This window comes from Fusarium oxysporum, chromosome X (assembly GCF_013085055.1).
Source record: "Fusarium oxysporum Fo47 chromosome X, complete sequence".
In the NCBI taxonomy this organism is placed as follows: Eukaryota; Fungi; Ascomycota; class Sordariomycetes; order Hypocreales; family Nectriaceae; genus Fusarium; species Fusarium oxysporum.
In genome coordinates this window covers 2,046,383-2,070,474 of record NC_072849.1, presented here as the reverse complement: position 1 = coordinate 2,070,474, position 24,092 = coordinate 2,046,383, and the positions used below count along the sequence as shown (strand labels likewise).

Here is a 24,092-nt window from a genome sequence, read left to right as displayed (position 1 = left end):
GAATGGATTTACTGCAGGGTTGACACTGACGCCTTGAAAAGTCATTAAGCTCGATCCGCGGACTCCATGAAATCTAGGTACCTTGTCCACTAAAATTCTCCATTTGCTGACTGTTACAGCGGCCAGCCAGCGACGACTCTGCGTAAAGTTTCCCGCTGAGTATCCAGAGTGACCAGTAAAAGCTTAAATATTCATCAGCACAATGACGCGCCACAGATGAAAACATGCCCTGCAATGATGTGACTATTTTTGGGTGAAGAGGAATCAGGCACCAACAAGACTCTGGTATTTTTACTCGCTGCTTTTTCACAAGGAAATACGTAAGCAAGGATGCAGATTAGCCATACGAGAAAGGAGGATTGAGCCGCCGTAGCCGAGGTGGTCAGAAACTGGCTCAGCATCTGACATTCCAATTCAGGACGTAATTCTTCACCCAATTTCTGTGGCTGTAAGCAAAAGGACTTTTGCTCGCGTGACTACGCCGCTTTGCATTACTTTTTTCATTGATCGGCGTTTTTGCACAAAAATCAAGGAAATAATTTATTCACAATGTGGCTGCTGCACGTTTACGTGTCAAGTTAGTTATCTCCAGGCTACAAATCAAGGTTACCGGCACTTCTGCCAACGTCATTGTGTCTATTCCCCAGATTTTTCCATGGTGATAGCCACAGTGGCGTCCGGTTACCCGGCACAACGGCCTGTCTGCCCTAGCCACTGGAGCTTTTTCTAATGCGGTTGCTGTCCAAGATCTACGGGAGTGCTGTCAGATTGATTGACAGCTTTTACTTGGTTTAAAAGTTTGTTTGAGATGGTGCTCAGTTGCTATGGTTGTTACGCGGATTTCCCACTTTTCACGGCGGTGTTTATCGTCTGATTCTGCTTGAAGGATTCTGAGACATCTATTTTGAGATGTCGGTAGTGGAATTGGTTAGGGTCGGGACTAACGGATGACTCTCCCTTTCCGTGATTCTGGAAGTTCCGTCAAAAGTTCTAAACATATAGCGGTTCTTTCCGTTAATTCCAGGAAACCTCTTGGCAATTCGCTGGACATTCGAGTTTTCTCAAATAATCAAGTCGCTAACAGTAACAGAGCGTCATTTTGAAGTTGAAGCTGCAGCCGGTCCTTCATTACTGAAATCTATGGCGTAAGGTATGCGAGCATCGTTCCGCCGGTGCCGTATAACCTTATCCAAGGCCTTGAGGCTTCGCTAGACTTGAGGGATACCTCTGCTGAGGCTCCGTAAAAGACAAGGGATAACTGATTGACGTTAGTAATTACCGAGTATAGCCTTATTCAATATCTTTCCAAAATGGAGATTTCAATTTTCAATCAATGTGATCTGAATTGACGTTGGATTATTCTCTTTACTCCTCGGCTGTCCAACAAGCTAGAGCCGCACTGGGTCAGTGCAATCAGTAGAGCAAGAAACTTATACTCTATCCTTCGGAAACATCTCCTCTCGGGTATGTATTATTTGTGACGTGAGTGCTGCATTTGACTGCTCACCATTTACAGATACGCAAGTCTCTTGGCCCATGGTTGAGAATCTCTCGCCAGTATGGCATCATGAGGAAGTGGAGATAACGACGAAAATCATGCGTTGTGTATGGCTCAATATGGTTGCATCCCCAGCAAAATGTTACAATGGCGGGGTTGAACAAACGTCAAAAACCAAGATAAAGCCTTCATAGTCAATCATTTTCAAATCACCTCTCATCAAATGCTATTGTGAAGAGCACATCAATTGACAACATCAAAATGGCCATTCAGAAAGTCGCAGTCGTTGGAGTGAGTTATTTACCCTAGAGGACCATGGGCACCGAACTAACTAAGCCAGGGCTCTGGTCTCATCGGATCAAAAATCGTGGACAGTCTCCTCAAAGCTGGTTTCCAAGTTACAACTATTACCAGAAAAGAGTCTCCCGCCAAATTTCCCGACAATGTGATTGTGAAGCGAGTCGATATCACCTCCGTCGACTCAGTTAAGGAAGCTCTGGCCGGCCAAGATGCAGTGGTGTCAGCCGCCGCAACTGCTGCTGCTGGAAGCCAGAAGATCATTATCGATGCTGCAATTGCAGCAAAGGTTCCACGTTTCATTCCCTCAGAGTTCGGAATTCCGTCTCGTCAGAATCGCGATACCAAGATTGGAAAGATTCTCGGTGCGAAGATCCAAAACACTGACTACTTGATTGAACTTGCTAAGAAGCATGATTGGTTCTCTTGGACTGGCCTTTCCAACGGACTGTTCCTTGACTCGGTATGTTATTTGACTTTGACTGAAACGGCAGCGTTTTCTGACTGGGTTGTAGGGCCTCAAAAGTGCAAGGGGATTCATCAACATCAAGGATCGCAAGATTCGCATCACCGACTCGGGCAATGAACCCTATTCCACAACTTCACTCGCCTTCGTCGGCGAAGCTGTAGTTGCTATTCTGAAGAAGCCAGAAGAGACAAAGAACAAGTATCTCAATATCGCCGGTGTTACGACAACTCAGAATGAGGTCCTGAAGATTGTCGAGAGGCTGACTGGTGACAAGTTTGAGGTTTCTCATGTCACTGGCGCTGAGTTGGAAAAGACGGGGGACGAGAAGATTGCTAAAGGAGATTTTAGTGCCTTTGGTAATTATCTCGAGCAGTTCCTGTTTGCCGATGGTGCTGGCCACGCGTTGAAGGGTGATGAGAATGCGATTGGGTTACTTGGGCTGAAGGAGGAGAATCTTGAGGAGATTATCAAGAGTGTCGTAGCTGAGATCAACTAAGTGCCAGCTTAGAACAGGATATCTTTCAAATATGTAAGCCATGCACGAAGTTCAATTTGAAACGTGTAACAAATATGTGGTCTATTCAGAGCCCAGTATCTCGTTACATCTAGTTCTTAACAGAGGAGTCAAGAAAGCGAATGGCGTTTCTCAGACTCTCAACATTAGGAATTCCATCCGCATCCGCCTTTTCAACATCCAAATTTCCAGTTCTAACATCGAATCCATGTTCTGCATTCTCCGGGAAGTCCTTTATAACCTCAACACCTGCCTCACGAAGCTTCTTCTCAGCTACGATACCGCAGTCAATGGTAACAGCAGTGTCGTTGACGCCATGGAGCAAGAACGTGCGGGGAATCTTGGAAAGATCGCCAAAAGAGAGAGGGAACAACCGTCGGTGTTCTTCGGGGATGGCATCGATGCCCTTGTTTGCGATCTCACGACTCAAACCGTCAACACCAGTCATGTAGTCTGGGAAGAGGGCGTCGATGTGGAGAGCTGAAGTAACTTGGAACCGTGGGTCTTGCTGGAAGTTCTCTGGCGGGGGATATCCAGATATGGCTTTTCGATCATCGTTCTGCTTTGTCCTGGGAAACTGGCTCAAGACCGAGGCGGTGTCAAAAGGCGGTGCGCCCCAAATATTGGTCCCAGGAGTCGTATATCTCGGACCAGCTGCGTCAAGCATTCCATAGATGAGCAACAGCGCATCTGGCTTATGTTCAACCGCATTAGCAGTCGTGAGTGCGAGATATCCGCCGGCGCTGGACCCAGACAGCAAGACGGACCCAATAGGACGTCCAATTGCGTCAGCCAGCGACGAGCGCACCCAGTTGTACGCATCGATGGAGTCATCCAGTGATGCATGTGCAGTAGATTCTGGGACAAGGCGATAGTCAGGGCTCACGAAGATCCATCTCCGAGCAGTTGCAGCGTTGAGCAGCCAGTATGGGGCAAAACTGTATCTGTCACCGACGATCTGCGCCCATGTTAGTCAAGTTTGCAATATGGTTAGAGGAGACTTACGAGAAATCCGCCATGGATATGTATGAGAACAGTCGTCGGCGAACCGTCGGCTTCCTCTGGGTACACCACATCAAGAACGATGTCGCCGCTGGGCCTAGACTTGTACGGGATGGTCTTGTACGTATAGCCTTTGAGGCTGGAGAAAAGAGATGTGGCCATTCTTGGGCGTTTCAGGAAGCGCTTTGATGTTCACTTCTAAGCAATTGATCGTTTATGAAGACACAGAGGTTTATATACTGGTGGTGAGGAGCTCCAATTGATCGCTGGTAAATATGCGCGCGTTCGGGGAAGCTCGGTGTTCCCCCGCACCCCGACGCCGGATTACGTGACATCTATCCCACATGAATATCCCACATGAATACCCCGGCAGCATGTCACCAAGTCCATATAACTAAAGCAAACCCAGCAAAGCTTATTACTATATGCCCTCTCTATTTCGCTGTGACTCATATTATCTTTTGCTTTTTAGTCTTGTTCCGGAGCTTAGCGGACTTAAGAACCGGCTCCTTGCTTGTTGAGAACGCGAGACTGATACTGTCGGTAGTATTCCAAGGTCCTGGCTGGGCTCGAAATAGGCGTGGTTCCCCAGACTTGTTAGTCAAATTCATTGCGAGAATATTTCTGCGACATCATGAGCCAGCCTGATCTCTCAGAGGAGAAAGCTATTAGGCGGTGCTACAGTCAAGTTAGAACAATCGTCAACTGGTGATCTCTGAATGTAATCTAGAACTCCAGGCAGTATACATTCAATGCATCTATAAGTTTCTCAAGAACCATAATAGGCAGCCTCGACAAACACCATTACAGAATTGACTAGAAGACTAGCAACCTTCAACGCCTCACAAAGCGGCGTCGCAAAGCCAGATAACCAGATGGACGATGGAACACAACTACGTGAAAGAATACCCTATCTCTGCCTTCCCAACTTCCTTTCCTCGATAGAAGATCCGACAAACTAATACACCAACCTCATCGTCACTTAGACGAATCGTCAATGTGAGGAGTAGTTGATACCAGTGGATACCATTTGCATCTTGTATGCTCTTGATCTTGGTCTTGTCGATACCATCAATGGTATACAAGACTTCCCCAACTTTCTCGATTCCTAGCCATCGTCAGCTCAATCGTTCCTACCATAGTGGTTATACTCACGTTCATTCTCAATAGTCTCAGGTGCCTCATCCAAGCTACAAGAGAAAAGGTCATGCGTATGCTTTCCGTCAAAGTATTCCGAGAAGTGTGAGTAGAAACTCGTGCTAATCTCGGTATCATCGTCGAGAAGGGCGCCCTATGGATCGTGAGTCTAACATCCCGTAGCCAACACCACCTGATGAAAACTCACCTTTGCGATCTCCCAATTCATGAACCCAGAGAGATTCTGCTCCTTTGTCCAGGGATCATTCCACAATCTTCGCTTATTCTCATCAAAGTTGAAATGCACAGCTGGATCATATGTTCGAGACATGGTATGTCCATAATGCCGACGACATTTTTTCTGTTTGGACATAGACCCTTCGACACCCCGCAAGACAGCGCCGCAAACAACAGCTGCCCAACTGGATATCTGTCAGTCACGACTGGATATTTCCTGCGAAGGGGGTACTTACGCTCCTGTCCACGGTGTCGTCAGCCGTATCTCTTGTTCGGAGCACCATTCAAGTAACCTCTCCTTGACATAAGGCGAGGAACCAAACCCACCAACCAGACACATGGTCTTGATTCGGGGCTCATTGTCTCTCTTGACTTGATCAACCTGATCTTTTACAAGCTTGAGAATGACGTCGATTACTGGATCAAAAAGACTCTTCATATCATCTTTGCTCAAAAGCACCCAGTTGAAGTCAGGATCGTAGTACTTCTCAATCTCTGGAGTGACCACCAGTCTTCGCATTGGTAGGGTTATTTTGTAAGACTTCCTGCTCGGTGTGTCGAGGCTGAAGTCTCGTTTGTGCATCTCGAATTGGTCCATGAATTGACTGCCGGGCCCAACATGCTGTGGACCGAGGTCGGTGAATGCAGTTCCGAAGCGTTCGGAGAGGAGTTTGTAGAGATTACGGTCGACGAATGTCCCGCCGCATTTACCACCTGAGAGTGTGAGTATGACTGTTCCATCTGCAGATGAAGACTATTTTACCTGCCCCGATAGCTATCTCCCTCAGCTTTAGAGAAGGTGACTTTCTGACTACTTCTGATGTCGTGATATCCTAGCCTTCTTAGCAAGATACAAGGCCTTGAGTAAAGTTGGACTTACGACAGTACCACCACCAAGATCACAAACCATCACGCCTGTGCCGACCTAAACGCAGTGTAAGTATGGACTCAAAAAGTCAGACGGCGCTACCTACATCAATGAGATCTTCAACGTGATGAATACTGGACTTCAAAGCCATGTGCGCAGCAGCGTCTGGTTCCGTAATTAGACTCAAGCGATCAATAGGCCTCGATGCAAAGCCAGCATCCAACGCCGCAGCCCTCGTAATCAGTTTCGCTCGCTCCGACCAAGTCGCCGGAACAGTTAGCCAGAAATCAACAGGTAGATCCTCAAGTTTATCCTCCCCGATCTTCTCAATGACAGCCTTCCTATACATAGAATGCATACCCTTGAGATACTCAGTGACGACGTCTTTGGCAGTTCTGCCAGATGGTAATCTCATAAGTCCGTTTCCGGCGGCCTTGTTAAGATCAGGATCATCATACTCTGTCGCGAGTGCTTGATCATCGAGGAGGAGCTTTGTCCATGCATAGGTCTTCATTCCAGGCTCAATTTGATAGCCCCACGCGTTCTCATCGAGATCGGGGTTCTCATCTTTGAAGGCGACCCATGAGGGAGCTTTGTGACAGTGTTCTGCGATGTGGGTTGATGAGCCGGGGTATTTTGTCCATGGGTGAATGTCTTTGAAGTCTGCGGCATTGGAAAGCGCAAAGCTGAGACCTGGTGTTGAGAAGATCAGCCACGGGAGTTCGTCATTGAGTTGCAGTGTGCTGACCTGAATATGTTGTACCGTAGTCAATGCCGACTATCAGCTTCGTCCTATTTCTCACAGCCAGCATGATTGTCGAACGGATTTGTGCTTGCGTCCTCAACTACGATGAGGGAAAAAACTGTAGCTCATTCGACTGAGGCTCTGGTATCTTGATGGAATGGCTTACATCATGTTCAAATGGCCACCTGGTCCAGGGCGACAGCTTAAACAGTTCGCCGAGTTTGCGGCTGATCTTAGTACGCCTTACAGGGGTGGTTGAAATGCATGGGCGTTTTGCCGTGTACTGGCGTTTTGTTGGGGCTCGGCCTTGCATATGCAGCCACTATCACGGCTGAAAAGGCTAAGGTTTACAGGGAGGGTAATGGAGGGCAGGGGGAGCCAAACCATTGATTTCCTGCGGGACGTCCATTTCCGGTTATAAATAGTGCTTTTGTTAATTGAGTCGGGGATGATCGTATCGTCACGCCATTCGATCAATAACGCTTTTTGGCAGCATCACAATGGGCGGAGAATCTGAGCGACGATCTGGAGAGGATGGTCCTGGTGGAGCTCTGAAGGATATTGGTGACCAACTCCAACCAAAAAGTGAGGATGAGGGACCGTATGAGGAGGTATTCAGTTTTGAACTCGCCGTATTTCTCTTACTAAGTTTGCAACAGCCGAGTTACTCCAAGATCGATGACAAGAGGCCGAAATATCATCCTCCAGCGGACTCGACCATGTCTGGTGTCATGGAGACCGTGAAAATATCGAATAATCACCAGAAGGTAAGTTCAAGCGACATTTCATTCATACTAGACACAGATTGAGAGATTCTCTAGCAAAGCACTGGAGTGATTGGGCGTATCACCCAGTCCCTGAACCCATTCGGCTCTTCAGATCCTTCTACAACTCCCGAGAAAGTAAATGAGAAGCACCCGAGCCAGAAATCAGAAACATCAAGAGAAAAGAAACTTCAAAAGGAAGTAACCCAGTTACAAGCTGAGAAAACGTCTCTGAGCACAAGTCTCAACGATTTGGCAATCAAGTTTAATTTACAAACCAAAGATCTTGATAGCAAAAAGCGTCTCATCAAGCGATGGGAGGACTGGAAAGATGAGTCCGATGAGCTCTGGCGCAAACGAGGAGAGGAACTCAGGAAATCGAAAGCCGCTTATGATCGCTTGTTTGATGACTATCGCAAGCTCAAGCGGACAAAGGAAGATCTTGAAACTGAGCTCGATGAGGAAAGGGATGTGAACAAGACTCTGAGACAAGATATCAAGAACCAAGAGGGAGTAGTGACTGAGGCGCACTCCAGGGCTATATCACTACTGGCTGGTCATGTCTCAAGCGATTTTCCTGACGATCAGGTTCGAACTGAACTGCAGGATCTGTTTGAGAAGTGCTCTGAGTGGTGTATGGACAATCGCTTGCCACGGATCACCAACGTCGAAGAGACGCGAAAACTCCTGCTAACCGAAGATATCGTCAACGATCTAGATTGCGAGGAGTATCTACGATTCGACATGACGCACAGAACAGCCACAGCGATATTGCTACAAGCTGCACTTACAAAACGACTTGTTCAGATCTTTCTCAGCGATCCATTCTTTCTAGGCCAAAATTGCTTGCACAAAACAGCCCTGCAAGGAGGTTTGTACACTTCACAATCCCAGGCAACAAGGCAAACTGACATAATCTCCAGGCGCCAGCGCAGAAGCCACAGTGACGTGGAGGATCCAGACTTGCCAATACCTAGAGCAAGCATTCCCCCCACAAAAGCAAGCACTACAAACATGTGCCGAGAATTTCGCAAAGGCATACCAACCCCTCATTGAGCCCCTCGGCAGAGAAAGCCTCACGCAGCTTACCAAGCTTTTCGAGACCACATGCAGCCTTGCGCTACGACTCTGGAAGCTAACAACCAATATCCGAATCGAAGCGCTAGGTGATGCCACCCTCTACCGGTTCCAGAGCATGTTTGGCGACATGGAGGCGCATCCAACAGTCGGTCTTTTGAAAGGTGATAAGCGGTTCGACGGCCGCCCGATTTGTGTGGTAGTGCGCCCGCGCATTGTCTCGGAGCCAGTGGAATCTGAGAATCGCGGGAGAGGCATTGTCTGGTCGCCTGCGCAGGTTTGGGTATCTAATTGGGAGGATGCAGGGTATTAGTGGATGGTGGCGCGGACTAATGGTTGATATCACTTTTTGGGTGTTCAGCTTGAAATGCAGGTTTTGCTGTAGCGCGGAGGTTGAAATAGAACGGTCGTTTTGTAAAGCTAGTGCTTATCGTTGACGAATAGAGTGTGAATTGCCCCTCATGCCATGTTAAGCTTGATTTTGGGTGTTGTAGGATCGGATATGTCGGCATAAAGTGATTGCACCGGGTCTGCCTTGTTGTATTTATCAAGAGACATTCTCTTACTCTTAAATCTAGACTGGAAGCTGTAAATTAGTGTATCACACTTATTGAGATCCCTGTAAGCTTTCATCATGACTAAAGTTGCCCAGTCTTTGCCAGAAGCTCCGTCGGTGGGAACAGACACGTCGGTAAGCGATGAGTCGGAAAGCCCTCCGCCAGTACTGTTGATTGCGGTGATGGGAGTGACTGGCTCTGGAAAGAGTAACTTTCTCAGGCTCTTGACTGGCAGAGACGATGAAGACGGGCCCCAAGTCGGGCATTCACTTGGATCATGTAAGTCAACACTAGACTTTATGGATGATGAGCGAACATTAATCGCCAACAGGCACGCAGAAGACGGAAGCCTACGAGTGCCTCATCCAGGGCCAGCAGTTTGTCTTTTTTGACACGCCCGGCTTCGATGACACGTACCGAGGCGATGCAGATATTCTTGCCGATGTCGCTCAAGCCCTCAGCTCTTCGTACATGAACAACGTCAAGCTCAGTGGAATCATTTACCTCCACCGCATCAAAGATGAGAGAATGACCAATGCCATCATGCGAAACCTCACCATGTTCCGTAACCTCTGTGGTGATGGCGCCTTTGAGAACGTCATTCTTGCAACTACCTTCTGGGATGAGCTGCAGGATGAGTCCAAGGGAGCCGCTAGAGAGCATGAGCTGATCTCAACTCCTGAATGGTGGGGATATATGAGCAACAAAGGCTCAAGAATTCGACGATTTCAAAACACTCGAGAATCCGCTCTTGAGATAGTCAATGAGCTAGTTGACCTCCCTGCCGTAACTTTGCAGATCCAAGAAGAGATCGTAGAGCAAGGTCTGGGAGTCGACCAAACAACGGCAGGTGAAGCTCTCAACGAGGAACTCAACAAGCTACGAGAACAACACCAAGCCCAGCTCAACTCCATCCGCGAAGAAAAAGAACAAGCCATCAAAGATCGGGACGTCCAACTCGAGAAAATGCTCGACAAGCTCGAACAAGAGAAACAACAATTCATGCGCCGTCTCGAAAGCGAGCAAGCTGCCCTCCACGCCGATCGCCGCGAACAGCAACGCCGCATGGAACAGGCCTTCAACGACCAACTCGTCCGTCTAGAGCGCGAACGCAAGGCAAGAGAAGCCAAGATCCAAGACCTGGAAACCCGACTAAGTACCGAGCGCGCAGATGCCAACGAGCGATTTCAAGCTGCTATGGCAGAATCGAACCGCATGGTCAGCGCGTTAAAGCTCGAGATGGAGCAGGCACGTGAGGAGGATCGGGCGGAGTATGATGAGACGATTAGGAAGATTGAGGAGAGGCAGAGAGGCGCTGTGGATGAGGCGGGGAGGTGGAGGGGCGAGGTTGAGAGGTTGAATCGGCAGATCAGAGATGCGAGTACCGCGCAGGTTGCGGCGCATGGAGTGGAGAAAAGGAGGATGGAGGCGAGGATTAGAGAGTTGGAGCAGACGAGGAATACGAGTAATACGAACTTTTGGGATGTGGTTGGGAATATTTCCAATGTTGCTACGGGGATTTTGTTACATTTGCTTTGAATCGAGCTAGCTGGTGTTTAATGCGCATGATTTCTCGGCATCTCAAACAGTGGATCTGAGGGACAGGACCTCAAAGCATCCCCATACTCGTTCTTGATATAATCCCAATCAGGAGCCGGATATGACTCCCTGATGATGCGAAAATCTTCTGATCAATGACCCTCCCGATATATCAGCAGATTTCCTCTGCTCATTTGTTCAGGTCGGCCATAATCCCCAAACACGATGTGCTCCAGGGACTTGATGGCCTTGTAAGAAAATTCCCATTCAACAAATGCCCAGAACATAGGCTCCAGATACTCGCTACTAGGATTCTCCCCTTTGTCCACTGCTGTGGTTTCATTGACGGGTTCATCGTCTATTATCACCATAATCCCCCATGATCGAGATGTGTACTCCATATTCTTACGCGATTGACGAACATGAACAATCTTAAGACAACCCTTTCTGGAAAATGGATTCAATACGTCTGGCCAATGGATCGGGGTTAGTATATGAAGATAGTAACGCCTGACTGCTTACCGGGTTGATAGGTTCACAAGACAGCCTGATGAAGTCGAGATTCAGGTGATAAAGAGGAGATCAAGTCGGATTATTCCGATACCCTTCCTTATCACGCTCACTAATCATCATATTTGGTAAGTTCATTTAGTCTTCCAGCTCCTCATCATAGAATCTTGAATGGTTTATAAATCTCTTTAGTGTAGAGCTATGATGGCAAACACTCTCCCATGTATACTTTGAAACTACCGCGCCGGCCTGGTCAAGATAGAACTCTTCCAGGCCCTGGAAATAATCTAAGAAAATCTCCGTTGGATCACTGTGTTCAACATCGGTTGCTGTACCAGCTTGGGCCATGATTCCTGAATCTCCAGCTTCTTTAATTTGACTGGGACTTGGCGCCATCCCACTGCTAGCACAAAGATGTACCAGTGTGGGCATGACATGATTGTTAGAGATCTGAGAACCTCAAAGTCAATAGCTTGTACCAGGGTTGTATTCATAGGTACGTGGCTTAGAACTAGAGTATGCAAGTTGGGAACCGTGATTTGTGGAGAGCGTATGTCGAGACCAAGAACCATTTTGTCGATGTAATCTCTTGCTGGTAATCCGTGTACTCTCTCTGCATCGTTTCGATAGCCTAGCGCCTTTCGCATATGCGGCCAGCCGACAAGGTCAAGCTTCAAGGTTTGAAGGTGCGGTTTGTTGTTTTTGAGTGCAGCGGCGAATACTTTGAGGTTATCTAAGCTCAGGCCCCTCCAACTGAGATTCAGAAGATGGTGAAAAGCGGATAGGTCGATCTTTCGTTCGCCGGATTTGTAGCGTTGACAGAGCAGATATATCGTTAGCTTCAAATTACTAAGCGTAGACTGTTGACGGGTGACGATGCCGTTGGTTCCTAAAATGGGAGTCGGTATTCACGTTCCTAGATCCCAGCTTGGTTTGGTTCTGTCAGAACTTCTTCGCAGGATTGCTGCAGGCAATCGACAAACCTGAACGATGTTAACTGTTCCTTCTCACATTTTTCGAGTAGTGAGAGAATAACTTCCTTAAACTTCACAAAGGAACCGAGTTCGTCGACGATTTCCTCATCATTTGCTTCTTGACAGGTTTGCAGTCTTCGACCATGCGGACAAGCTCTTGCATTGTTCTCAGTTACGAATCGTAGACCAATAGATTTCTTAAAGACTAATCTGTCGATCGGAAAGTCGTCGATATAAATCCCGTAAGTATCGTTCTTACTCCATGCCGGGATAACTACAGATGCCCAGAGGGTCTGCAGAGTAGAAGAATGGAAGTGTTTTGACGTCTGAGACGGATTCTTGACGTCTTTGATAGATATCTACAACGGTAGTTATGAGATTCTATGCGATGAGAATAGTATAAGTTCATCTTACCTCACTGATGATGAATTTCAAAAGCTCCTGGGGTAGTCGTTCGAACATTTTCGCGACATGGTTGGTTGAGGCGAAGGTGACGCGAGAACCTCACACGTAATGCATGCCGTGAAGCTGACCCTGTCCAATCAGTCATGAACGATAAGAGTTGTTGTGGGCCCAAGGATAAACAATCTCATCAATCACGTCACTCATCGCGCCAAGCTCAAATCTCATGTTCAGTCATCATTGATCTATTATTCATATCTAGATCATATCTAGATCATAACAAAACTTTTATTTACCTCTCACGGTTGTAAGTAGGAGCAGGCTTGGGCTTGTTATCGAGAATCTTCTCAATCTCCTCCAAAACGTTATCATCGATCTTCTTGTAAATCTCAAGCGCCTTGAAGTTATCCTCAAGCTGCTCAACCTTTGTCGCACCGAGGATAACGGTGCTGACGTTGGGGTTCTTGAGGGCCCAAGCAAGAGAGAGCTGAGCGACGTTTCCGCCGAGACGCTCAGCGACTTCGGAGAGCTTCTTGACCTTTTCGATCTTGGCCTTGCCGGCTTCGCTTTGCAGCTCGTTGACTGTGTTCTCGAAGAAGGCTTTGTTGGTGGCAAATCGTGAGTCCTCGGGAATTCCGTTGTTGTACTTGCCGGTCAAGAGACCGGAGGCGAGAGGGGACCAAATTGTAGTGCCATACTCGAACTGGTTGAAGAGGGGAGCGTACTCGACCTCGAAGCGCTCACGGTGGAAGGCGTTGTATTGAGGCTGCTCAACGACTATATCGCCATCAGTATCTGTCACAACCTCCAGTCATCAAGGGACTTACCAGGAGCAATGAGGTTGTAGCGCTCAGCAATGTGAGTAGCCTCGGTAATCTGAGCAGCGGTCCACTCAGAAGTACCCCAGTAGTAAGCAAGGTTCAGGTTGCGAATGACCTGAGTAAATCCCTCAACAATCTCCTTCATGGGAGTAGCGTAGTCGGGACGGTGAGCAAAGACAACATCGACGTAAGGCTGCTCAAGACGCTTAAGAGAGCTCTTGAGACCCTCGACGACGTGCTTGCGGCTGAGACCTCGAGTGTTGGGCTCCTTGCGGCCAGTACCGAAGAAGACCTTGGTGGTGAGGACGTACCTAGGCAAGTCAGTATAAATCGAGGTTTGGGGGCTTGGTATATTTACTCATCACGAGGCCAGCCGAGCTCCTTGAGGGCACGACCCATCTCAACCTCAGATTCACCATTGGCGTAAACCTCGGCGGTATCAAAAGTGTTGACACCATGATCCCAAGCCTTCTGAAGAATCTGCTTCACGATATCGCCCTTTTGCGTACCGCCGTATGTCAACCAGCCACCGAGACTGAAGACACTGACCTTGAGACCAGTAGGTCCCAGGTGGCGGAACAGCATGTCCTTGGGGTCGTAGGCGGTTTCAACAGGCATTTTGGCGATTGACTTTGGGTGAGAAGATATGGAGATGAGAGTTTGTAGGTAGAAGGAGGGGCGTTTTTCTTATATAAATGGAATTGATGTCATTCTGGATGGTCCAAGCGAAATGAGGGGTATTGAGATGGTTGATACAACGATGATGGCTCCACGCAAACAACTGACGACAGTTTAGCGTAGCAGCTCTCATTCCCAAGCCAATCAGAGGACCCAATGCTTGGAACTATCCCCAGCCTCAAACAGGCCAAGGTCTTGTCATTGGGTCGTTAGTATTAATAATTCAAGATAGCGGGGCATAGGCCGGCGAACAGTCACTTCCGAGCTTCAATGACGCCTGCTGCACTGGAGATGATGGAGTTTGAGGTTTAGCACTACACACACGCATTCTTTTCAGTTGCCTATTGTGCTTGGTGTCATCCGGGTTCTTTTTAAGTGCTTACACTGAGTGCTTCTTTACCGTTCCATTTACCGAATTGCTTATGACATCAAGGTATGAGGGTTACACTAAAGCCGAGCCTAAGTCCGGGCTAAGACCACGTTTTCCCCTCATTGAGATGAACCTTGCTATCTATCAAGGGCATCGATGTTTTATTGACCGAGGTACGCACTGACCCAGTTATCTTCATCGCCCCGCACAAGCTCATCATTCCAAACGTCGATGAAACATTGCCCGTGAAACCTCAGCGACTTTTGCATGTTCCTAGGGCAACTCGCATGCCCTTCCATATAGGCGCCCAAGCACCAAACACAGCAGTGACACCTGTACAGATGATCATGGGTCCGTATTGCGTCGCGTAGCCTAGTGCCTGGTTGGACAGATGTGCTTTTGCTTGTAACAATGCGCCGCTTAGTGGCCCAGCGGTGACAAAGCCGATACCTCGTCCGCCCATGAGCATGCCGAAAATGAGAGCTGAATCTGCGGCGGAGTCGTCTTTTTGGATGTCGGTTGACATGTTGGACCATGTTGAGCTAAAGCCGCCGGCGAAGAAGCCGTAGACAATGACAAACACTACCAGGTTTGCAAGGTCGAGCGATAAACCCCAAAGAAGCCAGATTGGCAGGGCACTTCCTATTGATGCGATTGTTACGGATTTTGTTGCTGAGAATTTGTCCCCGAGCATGCCGTGCACGATACCACCGGGGACGGATGCTACAGAGAACAAAGCAAGAAGGATAGGACCGGTGATACTTGGTAGACCGATCGTTGATGCATAGCTGGCTAGGTACGTGCTCGGCATGAGATATCCAAGTGATTGTATGATCACACCGGCTTGCATCATCCAAAAAGATGTATGGCGGAGGAAGCGGAAAGATAGCGGTTGAACCTGAACCTGAGTGTGTAGTGGGATTCTTGGTTTGATGAAGACCAGAGTTGGGAGTGTCATTGCAGCTGATGCACCAGCCCAGGCTAAGAGAGTTGCCTTGAGACCGATTCGGCGAAGAAGAGCATCAAAGACAAACGGCATGGCAATACCTTCATCTTGTCAGTAACAACAACATGGCGGAAGCTCGAGTCATACCTGTCCCCGACTTGCCAGCCCACATAACCCCCAGCGCCATTCCCTTCCTCTCAACAAACCACTCATTCATATAATGCGAAATCGGACAAAACAGCAGTCCACAGCCAATAGAGTACAGCGCCCCCTGTGTAGCAATAAGCCCCGCAATAGTGTTCACAAACGCTGACGCAGTGAGACTAGCGACCGTCACTGCAAGACCAAGCGGCCCGCAAAGGTGACGCAGCCGCGGATACCGCGTGAGGATGAGGAAGGCAAACGGCATCATGAGATACATTACACCTTGTTGTAGGGCTCCGATGGTGGCGATTGTTCCGGACGATGCTGTGCTGATGGGGCTTCCTGGACGGCTGTAGTATTCTTGGAAGATGCCAAAGGAGACGGAGTAGCCTGTTGTTTGTTAGTGTTGAAGTGTGATGTTGAGGAGGTTGGATACCCCAGATTGGTAGCTGTGCCATTGTACAGCACATCAAAGCTAGATATGCGTCCTTGCCGCGGTCTGTAGGTGGAAGTGAATCTGTCGGTGACTGAGAAACATCTTCTTGGCGTTCAGTGTCAGGCGGACTATCAGTCCCGCACCGCTGTTCATGCAACGACTCCATGGCATAAGCTGTCTCCGAGGAAGACGACATCTTCACAATCAATTGTTCGATAGTAAGTAGTCAAGATTAGAATGAACAATTGCGGTTAGTCGGGAGGATTGAGGATGAAGGGTTGGCTTTTGAACGGATATAAGCTCAGAATGCGCCCTTGCTTTGACAGTGGCATTGACGTAGCCGATCGGGATCGGTTAATGATCGACGTGTTCGTTCTCTGTTTTGGGAGTTTGTGCAACACGACCAACACCATAGCAACGTTGCGAAGTCGGAGCACTGTACATCTTATCCAGCGTTTGCTTGTGAAAATGATATTGAGATAAGTATCTTGTATTTATTACTATTTATTCCTATTCGCTATGTGAGATATTGTATGTTTTTGTGCACACAATCTTGCTTTGCTGCAATATTGCCTCTTCGCTCGCATTATCCAATGCGCTTCCCATCACTCCACTGCAAATGCTTCCGGTCGTAACTTGCGCCGTTCGGCTCACGGTATCAGGGTAGATCGCAAGTTCCAAAGAACCACATGTATCGAATTGGGTATACCCTGTATGCTTCTTCCTCTGTACTTTCTGCAGCAAATCGCTCGAAGGAGGCTCGGAGCAGGCTGCGTCGCTTGAAGAGCCCATCCATTTCGGTGCGAAGCGTTTGAAGAACTTGCGAAATGTCGGCATGCAGCCGCATATGATGAAAAGGTTGACTTCCACGAACGACCAGACGTTTGCTGGTGCCGCGATCCACGGAATATCTAATGCTCCCAAGAGGGAGGGTAGATAGATCATGCGAATGATAGACGTTGTGACAGTTCTGCTGCTGTTACTCGCCGATAGTGTTGTTCGTCATTCAGCTTACATGGTAGCAATGCTGAGCATGATGCCCAAGCCAATCTTCTGTCCCAGCGGAATCTTCAACCGGACAATCATCGGCATAGGAATGGCGAAAAGAACGATGTCTGAGATGATATTGGCGACAGCGATGATGATATACATGACGGCATAGTCAATACACTTTCCGGTAGCGAATAAGTAGGGATCCCATGCTGTCTCTCTTGGCTGGCATCCGAAAAGCAGCAGACTGGCGATGATAATAGTGTATAGAACAACGAAAGCGATTGTCACAAAGATCACTCTTCTGAACCATTTCTGGGGCGATACTTGAAGGTAGAAAGTCAGGAGCGAACTTTTCGTGAGACCGTTGCAGATAATGAAGGCTGGAGCGGCGATGTAAGAACTCTATGAGGCGTAAGAAGATTACCGTAGCATTGAGGTGGAGATCATACCAGCATGTGCTTCTCGAAGACGTCGATGGGCATTTCCCATGCATGATGACATAGGCCTCCGATAGATATTGACCCTTGAGGTTTTAGCAGAGGCCCAAGCCAATGAGGGAGTGTACTGACATATTTGAGCCGACTGCATGACGATGGAAAAGATCTTGAAATCACAATGTCAGTCTTGCATAAATGATGCGTTTTTTCGCTTGGTGCCTTACCCATGCTAGTGTGATCAAGACTAAGCCACCGGGTCAGCTACAGTTCCCTTAATTTGAGCTATCACATACCATCGTCAATCTTCAATCCTCGCGTTATGTAATACTTTACATATAGTCTCTGCAACAGACAAAAGATTGCTAGAGACCCAAGGATGCCGAAGATAAGGAAATGTTTGAGTGCATCCTGCTGCTGAGGATTGTTAAAGTCGACGACATATCCTTCCGGCGGCGGCAGAAACGTAATCACACCGTTATTAACTGGATAAGAAGACATTTCAGATATGATCTATTCATTTCTACGGAAAAGAGTCGTCTTGGTATTATATGTAGGAATGGTTACAATATGATCAATGCGCATTGTGTTGGTTCGTTTCTATTCAGCCAAGGTCCGAAATCTTCACGAAGGAGTTGTCGAATCAGTTTGTTAAGCTAATTTTCGATAGAAAACGCCAGCCCGAGCAAACAGCTGCAAGTGTAGAGGTCTATAGAGCCAACAGACCTTGTCAATCTTGGTCATTGTACAGTCGTTACTGCTGCCTACCTCTACTGATGTGGCTGCGAGGTGGATCGGTTGCAGTCACTCGGAGCTTGACCCAGAAGCATCCGATTTACGTACTAGTACCGTCGGAAATCGTGATAAGCGTTGGTAGTTGCTGTTAATATGCATGTCTTATCACACCGATGTCTCAAATGTTTGCCCTGGTGATACTTCCAGAAATGGGTGTCAATAGGAGCCGGTAGCGCCTCCCACTGGCTAATTGAGCCAGCCATGCCTTGGCAAAGGAATTCGGACGAAGAGCAAATAGCTTTGACTCCAATGGGACACACAAGACTTTCAGTCGACTGATTATTTTCTGGTTGGTCGTTGATGCGCGAATGTTGGACGCAGGAATGCGGAAGGGAGGTCTTCAGTGAAATGGAAAACCATGGGCTGATAACAGCTGGCTGGATGAACAGCAACCCAACTACAAAGTAAGACTCTCTTGGCTTCCGAAGGTCAATAAAAGGCTATGCGCGACACAAAAGTCCCTCATCCTGCTGGGATGAGCTTGAGCTGAACATCTTGGCTAATTGCAGTGTCGTTATTCGCTCCAGAACCATGTTGGTCGAAGGAATCCGACATTAATTGCCAAGTGTTTGGACAGATCTAATGCAGCCCATATCTCTTATCACATTCTACTCCCATCTCAGTATTAGTTACTCTCATTCATAAAGCCCCCCCACATCCATGAGCATGTTTCGTTGCAGTCTTCATCCTCGAGAATCTCCCCCGGCTCTGTATAGCCACTACCTCTTACCAAGATTATCAACATGAACCAACTCGCTTCGCTATTACTTCTCGCCTCTGCCCTTTCCGGCAATGCAGCTGCATCACCTAAAGGCCCTCCATCAAACACAGGCCTGCTACAGATGGTTACGTACGTCAAGCGTAACCCCAACATGACGCTCGACGAATTCTGGCAGTATTGGGATACCCATCATGCTCCCAAGGTGATCCCTCTAGCAACGCACTTTGGCATCGCTCGATACCAACAGGTAGGCTTGACCCTATCCCACTCCTATAGTGTCTCCCTGTATTTGGATCGGACTGACATTTTCTTTGCTCAGGTCCGAGTCGCAGGAAAGATTGTCCCAACCGATGCCGGCGTCACCGAGCCGGTATCGAATGACCTCGTGAATTTTGACGGAATCGCCATGTTCCTTTACGAGTCGGCTGATGTCTTGATTGATATGCTCTCTCATCCTTACTATGTCAATGTCGTTGAACCAGATGAGCATGTCTTCATTGACAAGTCAGCTCATGGAAATGGCATGGTCGCTACATACATCGGCGAGCATATCGATGCAGTGGACGATGCCAAAAGTGTTTGGAAGGGAGACAAGAAGACACTTTCGAAATACCAGAAGTTGTTCAAGAAGTATTGACCGGATGAAAGAGAACTGCATGATAGGGGGAACTTGACTATGGGCTCCATAGATATATAGTACATGATAGAGTTTTTCTCTCACAGAACACTTGGCCCCTCCAAGCAAAGATGCATGTGTCTCAAAGTGTATATGTTTATCTGAGCCAGGCACTCTCAGCTTAGTCACTCTTCCTCATGCTATCCCCCGATGCTTCCCATAATCACTCCAAATGCCTTCTGACTGATCATAAACGTCGGCGCAGCAGGGAATCCTCCCGGCGTACGTGGGAAGATCGAGGCATCCACAACCCGAAGTCCATCAACGCCATTGACCTTGAACTCCGAATCAACGCAGTAGTTTTTATCACCCGCAGGTCCCATGCGACAAGATGAAGTGGCATGATGACTAAAAGCATCGTCCATGATACCCTGTCGAATACTGATGCCAGGCCGAGGCTCAACAACCTTGAATGGAGCGTAAGGTTTACCGGTAGCGTTGAAGATACGCATGGTATGCTCAACACCTTCCTGAATAGCCTGAAGATCCCGATCTCCCTTCTCGGCGAAGTAGTTGAAGTTGATTTCTGGAGCTTGCCGGGGGTCTTTTGAGCGGAGAGTGATTGTTCCGGCCTGGTTGCCTGGCTGCATCTTGACAATAGACCAGAACCATGAGGTTGGAGGGGCCTGCCACGTTGAGTAGCCTGGGAAGTATCCGCGAAATACAGTGCCAGCTGCTCCGAAGAGGTATAAGTCTGTGTCGTTTGTCTCGCTGACGCTGGACCTGTAGAGAAGTGAAATCGGAGCTGCGCCTTCGCCGTAACCCCCGGTATGAGATTGCTTCCACTCTTGATAGCATGTGTCGTTGGCTTCAAGTGTGAAGGGACAATTCCCAAAGGGATTATTCTCCCATGGTACAGAAGCTTCAACGGTTACGCCACCTTCATAGTTGTCTTGTAGATATTTGCCCTGTCCATGTCAGTTGTATTCTGGAACCCTCAGATAAAAGACTCACCACTGCGGGGAGATCCATGATGACCGGGATGTCAAGACTCTCGAGTTCCTCCCTGGGGCCTATGCCACTGAGCTTAAGGATCTGGGGCGTGTTGAACGCACCACCAGCCACAATCACTTCTCTCGATGCGGTGACGTTGATCAATCGACCAGACTCAGACTCATCATAGCGTTTATCGGCAGAGTACAACCCTTCGCCCTTGAGATACTCGACTCCATAAGCCTGCGGCTTACCATTCCGACCCTCTTTGAGCAGCACGCGGGTAGCCAACGAATGGGTACTGACAGTCAGGGGATACAAAGAAGAGCCATTTGCTGTTCTGGCAGTCATTGTCTCGTGTAGATGTCGCCAAACACCATTTCGTTGTCGAATACTGTCTACATGGAGAGGTATTTGGTAGATGCCAGGCGAATATCGATCTTTGTCCAGTCGGTTGATGTCTCGTTGCATTAGTCTTCCAACTTCAGCGGCATCTTCGACTTGAATGCCTTCAGTTTGCTCAAATGCATGCTTCAGAGATTGTACGACGCCGGGACGATCGGTGATGTAGGAGATGTTGTTCCGGTTACTCTGTGGGGCTTGTCAGTGAATCATAGCCCTTGCACCCCGGGTACGTACCTGGATGAACCCGTCAAAGCCGTGGCCAGGAGTCCCCTCGGGAGCATAAGTGCAGTTTTCAATCTCAATGAACAGCTCTCTCATCTTGTGAAACCTCCATGACTCGTCGCCGGTAAGCTCAGCTATAGCATCCCAATCATTATCAGGTGGCAGAGCAAAGTTCATGGCATTAAGCTGAGCAGAACCACCAAGTGTAGCCCCACGAGGATACAGTATACCGAGTCTATCGAGTCAGAACAGGTCCCTAGCTGAGGAGGAAAGGAATGGCTTACGGCTCGGCACCCTCGGGGGGATTAAGACCAGACCACAAAGTGCCGTTGGATAGTCTGTATGCATATTTGGAGTCTCTGCGCGCTTGAGTCTCGTTTTGGTAGTGGTTCACGTAGAAGGACCATGACATGCTTGGATGCTCAGCGACTTGATCCGCCCTGAAGATTGTGAGTACTTATCATCGTCTAGAATAGCTCCATACACTTACATGGCGGGAATCCGCTGTAAGGGCGTGTTGCCTTGATCACCACCAGCCTCTATCAAGAAGACTGAGTGGCCTGCTCGCGCAAGATTTGCACTGGAAGAATTATCAGCAAAGGTTTGCACCAGAGAAAAAATACTGACGCTAAAGTCCCTCCACCGGGCCCTGATCCAATGATGATGTACTCATATTGATCTGGAGGGTTAGTTGGAAGCGCAGTTGCTAGACCAGCAAGAATGCTCCAAGATGCAAGTTTCATAGTGCCGGATTATCAATGTTATCGTCTTCTGGGTTGCACAAGTCTTTAAGCTTTAGGACCTTCAAGTATTTATACTCATGTTGCATATCATACAATTGGTAATCCTGATCCTTCAACACAACAACTTGCAGACAAAGCGGACCTTGGCTTCCGGCAACGCAGCATATTCATCATCATCACCATAGCCAAGGTGGCTGCAGATTGAGTGTATTATAGCCTCATAATACCGATCATCGGGATGTTACTCGTATTATTCAATTAAAATTGATCCGATAAAGTCATTGTACAACCTTTTAAGCATGTTTGTAGCGTCTTACATGGATGGAGTGGAGTGGAAGGATGCGTTGCGCTGATTGAGCGTAAGCCCGAGCCACGCGTCATCGGATTTCTGTGTGGAAGTCATCCGCAAATCCGATCGCCAGCCCACGCTGATGCTGGAAACTCCGACACTTTATACCACATTTTTTGTAGAGGTAGTTTCTTTACTCGTTGTTACCCTAAGTGTCTTGTCATTCTCAATTTTGCTTTTTAGTATCCTTATAGCACAGTATGCGTCCTTCAAACTTCTCCAGCAGGCCATCGACAAACAGCGCAACAACACGATCTTCCACTTCCAAAAATTAACTGTACCGGAACACGCATCCTCGATACATTATTTTTGAGGCTCAAGTTACCGCCTGGAGTATGTTGCTCAGATCTTGATTGACGTGAGCCATCGTGTGCAACTGCAAAGGCAGCTCCAGTAGCAAAACCCGTGACTCGCTCTGCAAGACGCGGCGCATCGCAATGAATATAATTGCTTGAGCACATATTTAGACTTAAAACCCTTTTACGACTTGGGATGAACTCACGGAGCGAACCTGACGCAGTGGGTTGTCTCAAATGTGATCTGAGGCACGATGAAACCATGCGCGACACTTAGGGATACCCCTAGTCTCCTCACCAAGATGGAGCAACGCCAAGGATGAATTGCGACATTGGCCAAGATCTGACATTTGACGTTTCCGCCAACCGATGAACTATAGTAAATACAAGCTGGGGTACTTCGGATCACCGCTCATCCGGTGTTCCATCCTGCTCCTCGACAGCACGAGTATGATCACCAACGAGGATACACTGTTTTACTACAGCGCTTACACCCCAGAATAGGTTCATCCTGAAGATGAAGCGTAAATATACTCCGTGAGAAACGTCTCATGCTCGCTTAGCGCCAATGAGAATCTCTTCTACGGTGATTCTGTCGCATACAAAGACTCGACAACACTGCCACTTATTCCAACTTCAGTCTTAGTATCACAAACTCAATTCACTTTCACTTCTTACAGCTGGTCTGTTCTCTTGCACTCACACCCTCCACCACTTCGACTTCCGTCCTCTTCCGTGCATCACATCTCAAACGCAAACATGAAGTTCACCTCGTTCCTTCTTGGCTTCGCTGCCACTGCTATCGCCAGCCCCATCAGCAAGCGCGCTGTCTTCAGCCAGACAACATACGACGATCTCTCCATCAGTGGTGGCACTGCAGGAAATGCCCAGCAAGAAGCGCTGCAAAAGCTTGGCGGTCTGCCAACTGACCTATCAACGGTTGAAAAGTCTGACTTGGACTTCCTCAACAGTGTCAATCAGATTGCGAATGATGCTGAGGATGAGGCCTTCAACCCTGCTATCGACGCAGCTTCCGGCGAAGCAGCCGATGCTCTTCAGGTAAGCCTTTCTGTCGAAGGTCAATAGAGAAATAATGCTAACGGTTTTACAGCGCGGAAAGATTAAGAACAAGGTCTTGAAGTTGACTGCTACTATTCTCAAGCTTCAGGCTCAGCAAGCGCAGGGTGAGGATGTCGCTGATAAGCTAGCCGAGGAGAACAAGAAGTTGCAGAACAACATTTCGCAGGACAAGGATGAAGCTGGAAAGGCTTCGACGTTCCTTGCTTTTGATGCGACTACAAGCTAAGAGGATCGAGTAATGCTGGTGAGGGAATTGGTGTTAGTATTATGATAGGCAGGCCTACACAGTGTATCAAGTAATCCAAACATATTCAGACTCAGGAAATCAGAGATTGCCAAGAGTCTCTCGAAAAAGTGATGCAAATACGTAAAATGCTGAGCGGTACCAAGAATTGCAGTGTGGAGAGGACGGTATTGTCTAAAACCCCAACCCCCAATGTTCGGCATCTCGGTTGGATGT

General features: G+C 48.1%; 9 protein-coding genes across 9 annotated transcripts; 4 read left to right on the top strand and 5 right to left on the bottom strand.

Annotated features, from left to right (window-relative positions):
* The first annotated feature begins 1,431 nt into the window (after nt 1–1,431).
* Nucleotides 1,432–2,819, top strand: FOBCDRAFT_10438 (uncharacterized protein). Its single transcript, XM_031191751.3, has 3 exons — nt 1,432–1,789; nt 1,839–2,258; nt 2,311–2,819. The coding sequence occupies exons 1-3, from the start codon at nt 1,760–1,762 to the stop codon at nt 2,758–2,760; spliced, it is 900 nt and encodes a 299-aa protein (XP_031032982.2). The 5' UTR covers nt 1,432–1,759; the 3' UTR covers nt 2,761–2,819.
* A 50-nt stretch (nt 2,820–2,869) lies between these two features.
* On the bottom strand, nt 2,870–6,764 carry FOBCDRAFT_146923 (uncharacterized protein; the record flags this gene model as incomplete). Its single annotated transcript, XM_059608243.1, has 9 exons — nt 2,870–3,736; nt 3,784–3,919; nt 4,146–4,174; nt 4,752–4,888; nt 4,936–5,071; nt 5,126–5,339; nt 5,391–5,908; nt 6,035–6,079; nt 6,129–6,764. Coding segments are annotated over 9 exons (2,718 nt in total), but the record flags the coding sequence as incomplete, so codon positions are not given.
* A 449-nt stretch (nt 6,765–7,213) lies between these two features.
* On the top strand, nt 7,214–10,741 carry FOBCDRAFT_191270 (uncharacterized protein). The gene is made up of 7 exons (XM_059608704.1): nt 7,214–7,378; nt 7,427–7,534; nt 7,589–8,402; nt 8,455–8,885; nt 9,206–9,229; nt 9,261–9,444; nt 9,497–10,741. The coding sequence occupies exons 1-7, from the start codon at nt 7,268–7,270 to the stop codon at nt 10,702–10,704; spliced, it is 2,880 nt and encodes a 959-aa protein (XP_059466040.1). The 5' UTR covers nt 7,214–7,267; the 3' UTR covers nt 10,705–10,741.
* A 611-nt stretch (nt 10,742–11,352) lies between these two features.
* Nucleotides 11,353–14,029, bottom strand: FOBCDRAFT_285679 (NADP-dependent oxidoreductase domain-containing protein; the record flags this gene model as incomplete). Its single annotated transcript, XM_031191744.3, has 6 exons — nt 11,353–11,511; nt 11,550–11,967; nt 12,198–12,534; nt 12,894–13,367; nt 13,418–13,722; nt 13,770–14,029. The coding sequence occupies 6 exons, from the start codon at nt 14,027–14,029 to the stop codon at nt 11,353–11,355; spliced, it is 1,953 nt and encodes a 650-aa protein (XP_031032975.3).
* A 683-nt stretch (nt 14,030–14,712) lies between these two features.
* On the bottom strand, nt 14,713–16,318 carry FOBCDRAFT_253682 (major facilitator superfamily domain-containing protein; the record flags this gene model as incomplete). The annotated part of the gene is made up of 3 exons (XM_059611058.1): nt 16,013–16,318; nt 15,553–15,939; nt 14,713–15,506 (listed from the first exon to the last, which is right to left on the bottom strand). Exons 1-3 carry the CDS (start codon nt 16,179–16,181, stop codon nt 14,713–14,715), a joined length of 1,350 nt encoding a protein of 449 aa, XP_059467976.1. The 5' UTR covers nt 16,182–16,318.
* A 177-nt stretch (nt 16,319–16,495) lies between these two features.
* FOBCDRAFT_207664 (uncharacterized protein) lies at nt 16,496–17,913 on the bottom strand (the record flags this gene model as incomplete). Its single annotated transcript, XM_059609205.1, has 4 exons — nt 16,496–16,961; nt 17,001–17,380; nt 17,428–17,501; nt 17,709–17,913. 4 exons carry the CDS (start codon nt 17,911–17,913, stop codon nt 16,496–16,498), a joined length of 1,125 nt encoding a protein of 374 aa, XP_059467975.1.
* A 1,037-nt stretch (nt 17,914–18,950) lies between these two features.
* On the top strand, nt 18,951–19,565 carry FOBCDRAFT_244548 (EthD domain-containing protein; the record flags this gene model as incomplete). The annotated part of the gene is made up of 1 exon (XM_054707196.1): nt 18,951–19,565. One exon carries the CDS (start codon nt 18,951–18,953, stop codon nt 19,563–19,565), a length of 615 nt encoding a protein of 204 aa, XP_054563171.1.
* Nucleotides 19,566–19,744: 179 nt separating this feature from the next.
* Nucleotides 19,745–21,907, bottom strand: FOBCDRAFT_280583 (uncharacterized protein; the record flags this gene model as incomplete). Its single annotated transcript, XM_031191740.2, has 6 exons — nt 19,745–20,512; nt 20,559–21,128; nt 21,177–21,399; nt 21,449–21,604; nt 21,655–21,744; nt 21,792–21,907. 6 exons carry the CDS (start codon nt 21,905–21,907, stop codon nt 19,745–19,747), a joined length of 1,923 nt encoding a protein of 640 aa, XP_031032971.2.
* A 1,294-nt stretch (nt 21,908–23,201) lies between these two features.
* FOBCDRAFT_232867 (uncharacterized protein) lies at nt 23,202–23,954 on the top strand. The gene is made up of 2 exons (XM_059609909.1): nt 23,202–23,611; nt 23,664–23,954. Exons 1-2 carry the CDS (start codon nt 23,312–23,314, stop codon nt 23,856–23,858), a joined length of 495 nt encoding a protein of 164 aa, XP_059467974.1. The 5' UTR covers nt 23,202–23,311; the 3' UTR covers nt 23,859–23,954.
* Nucleotides 23,955–24,092: the final 138 nt, after the last annotated feature.

Excerpts from the sequence above, each read along its gene's own strand:
- FOBCDRAFT_191270 (XM_059608704.1), top strand. The coding sequence starts at position 7,268 with ATGGGCGGAGAATCTGAGCGACGATCTGGAGAGGATGGTCCTGGTGGA. Across the intron at positions 7,379-7,426 it reads ATGAGGGACCGTATGAGGAG|CCGAGTTACTCCAAGATCGA; the intron begins GTATTCAGTTTT and ends AGTTTGCAACAG. Across the intron at positions 8,886-9,205 it reads TTGTCTGGTCGCCTGCGCAG|TGTATCACACTTATTGAGAT; the intron begins GTTTGGGTATCT and ends GCTGTAAATTAG.
- FOBCDRAFT_232867 (XM_059609909.1), top strand. The coding sequence starts at position 23,312 with ATGAAGTTCACCTCGTTCCTTCTTGGCTTCGCTGCCACTGCTATCGCC. Across the intron at positions 23,612-23,663 it reads AAGCAGCCGATGCTCTTCAG|CGCGGAAAGATTAAGAACAA; the intron begins GTAAGCCTTTCT and ends ACGGTTTTACAG.
- FOBCDRAFT_10438 (XM_031191751.3), top strand. The coding sequence starts at position 1,760 with ATGGCCATTCAGAAAGTCGCAGTCGTTGGA. Across the intron at positions 1,790-1,838 it reads AGAAAGTCGCAGTCGTTGGA|GGCTCTGGTCTCATCGGATC; the intron begins GTGAGTTATTTA and ends TAACTAAGCCAG. Across the intron at positions 2,259-2,310 it reads ACGGACTGTTCCTTGACTCG|GGCCTCAAAAGTGCAAGGGG; the intron begins GTATGTTATTTG and ends ACTGGGTTGTAG.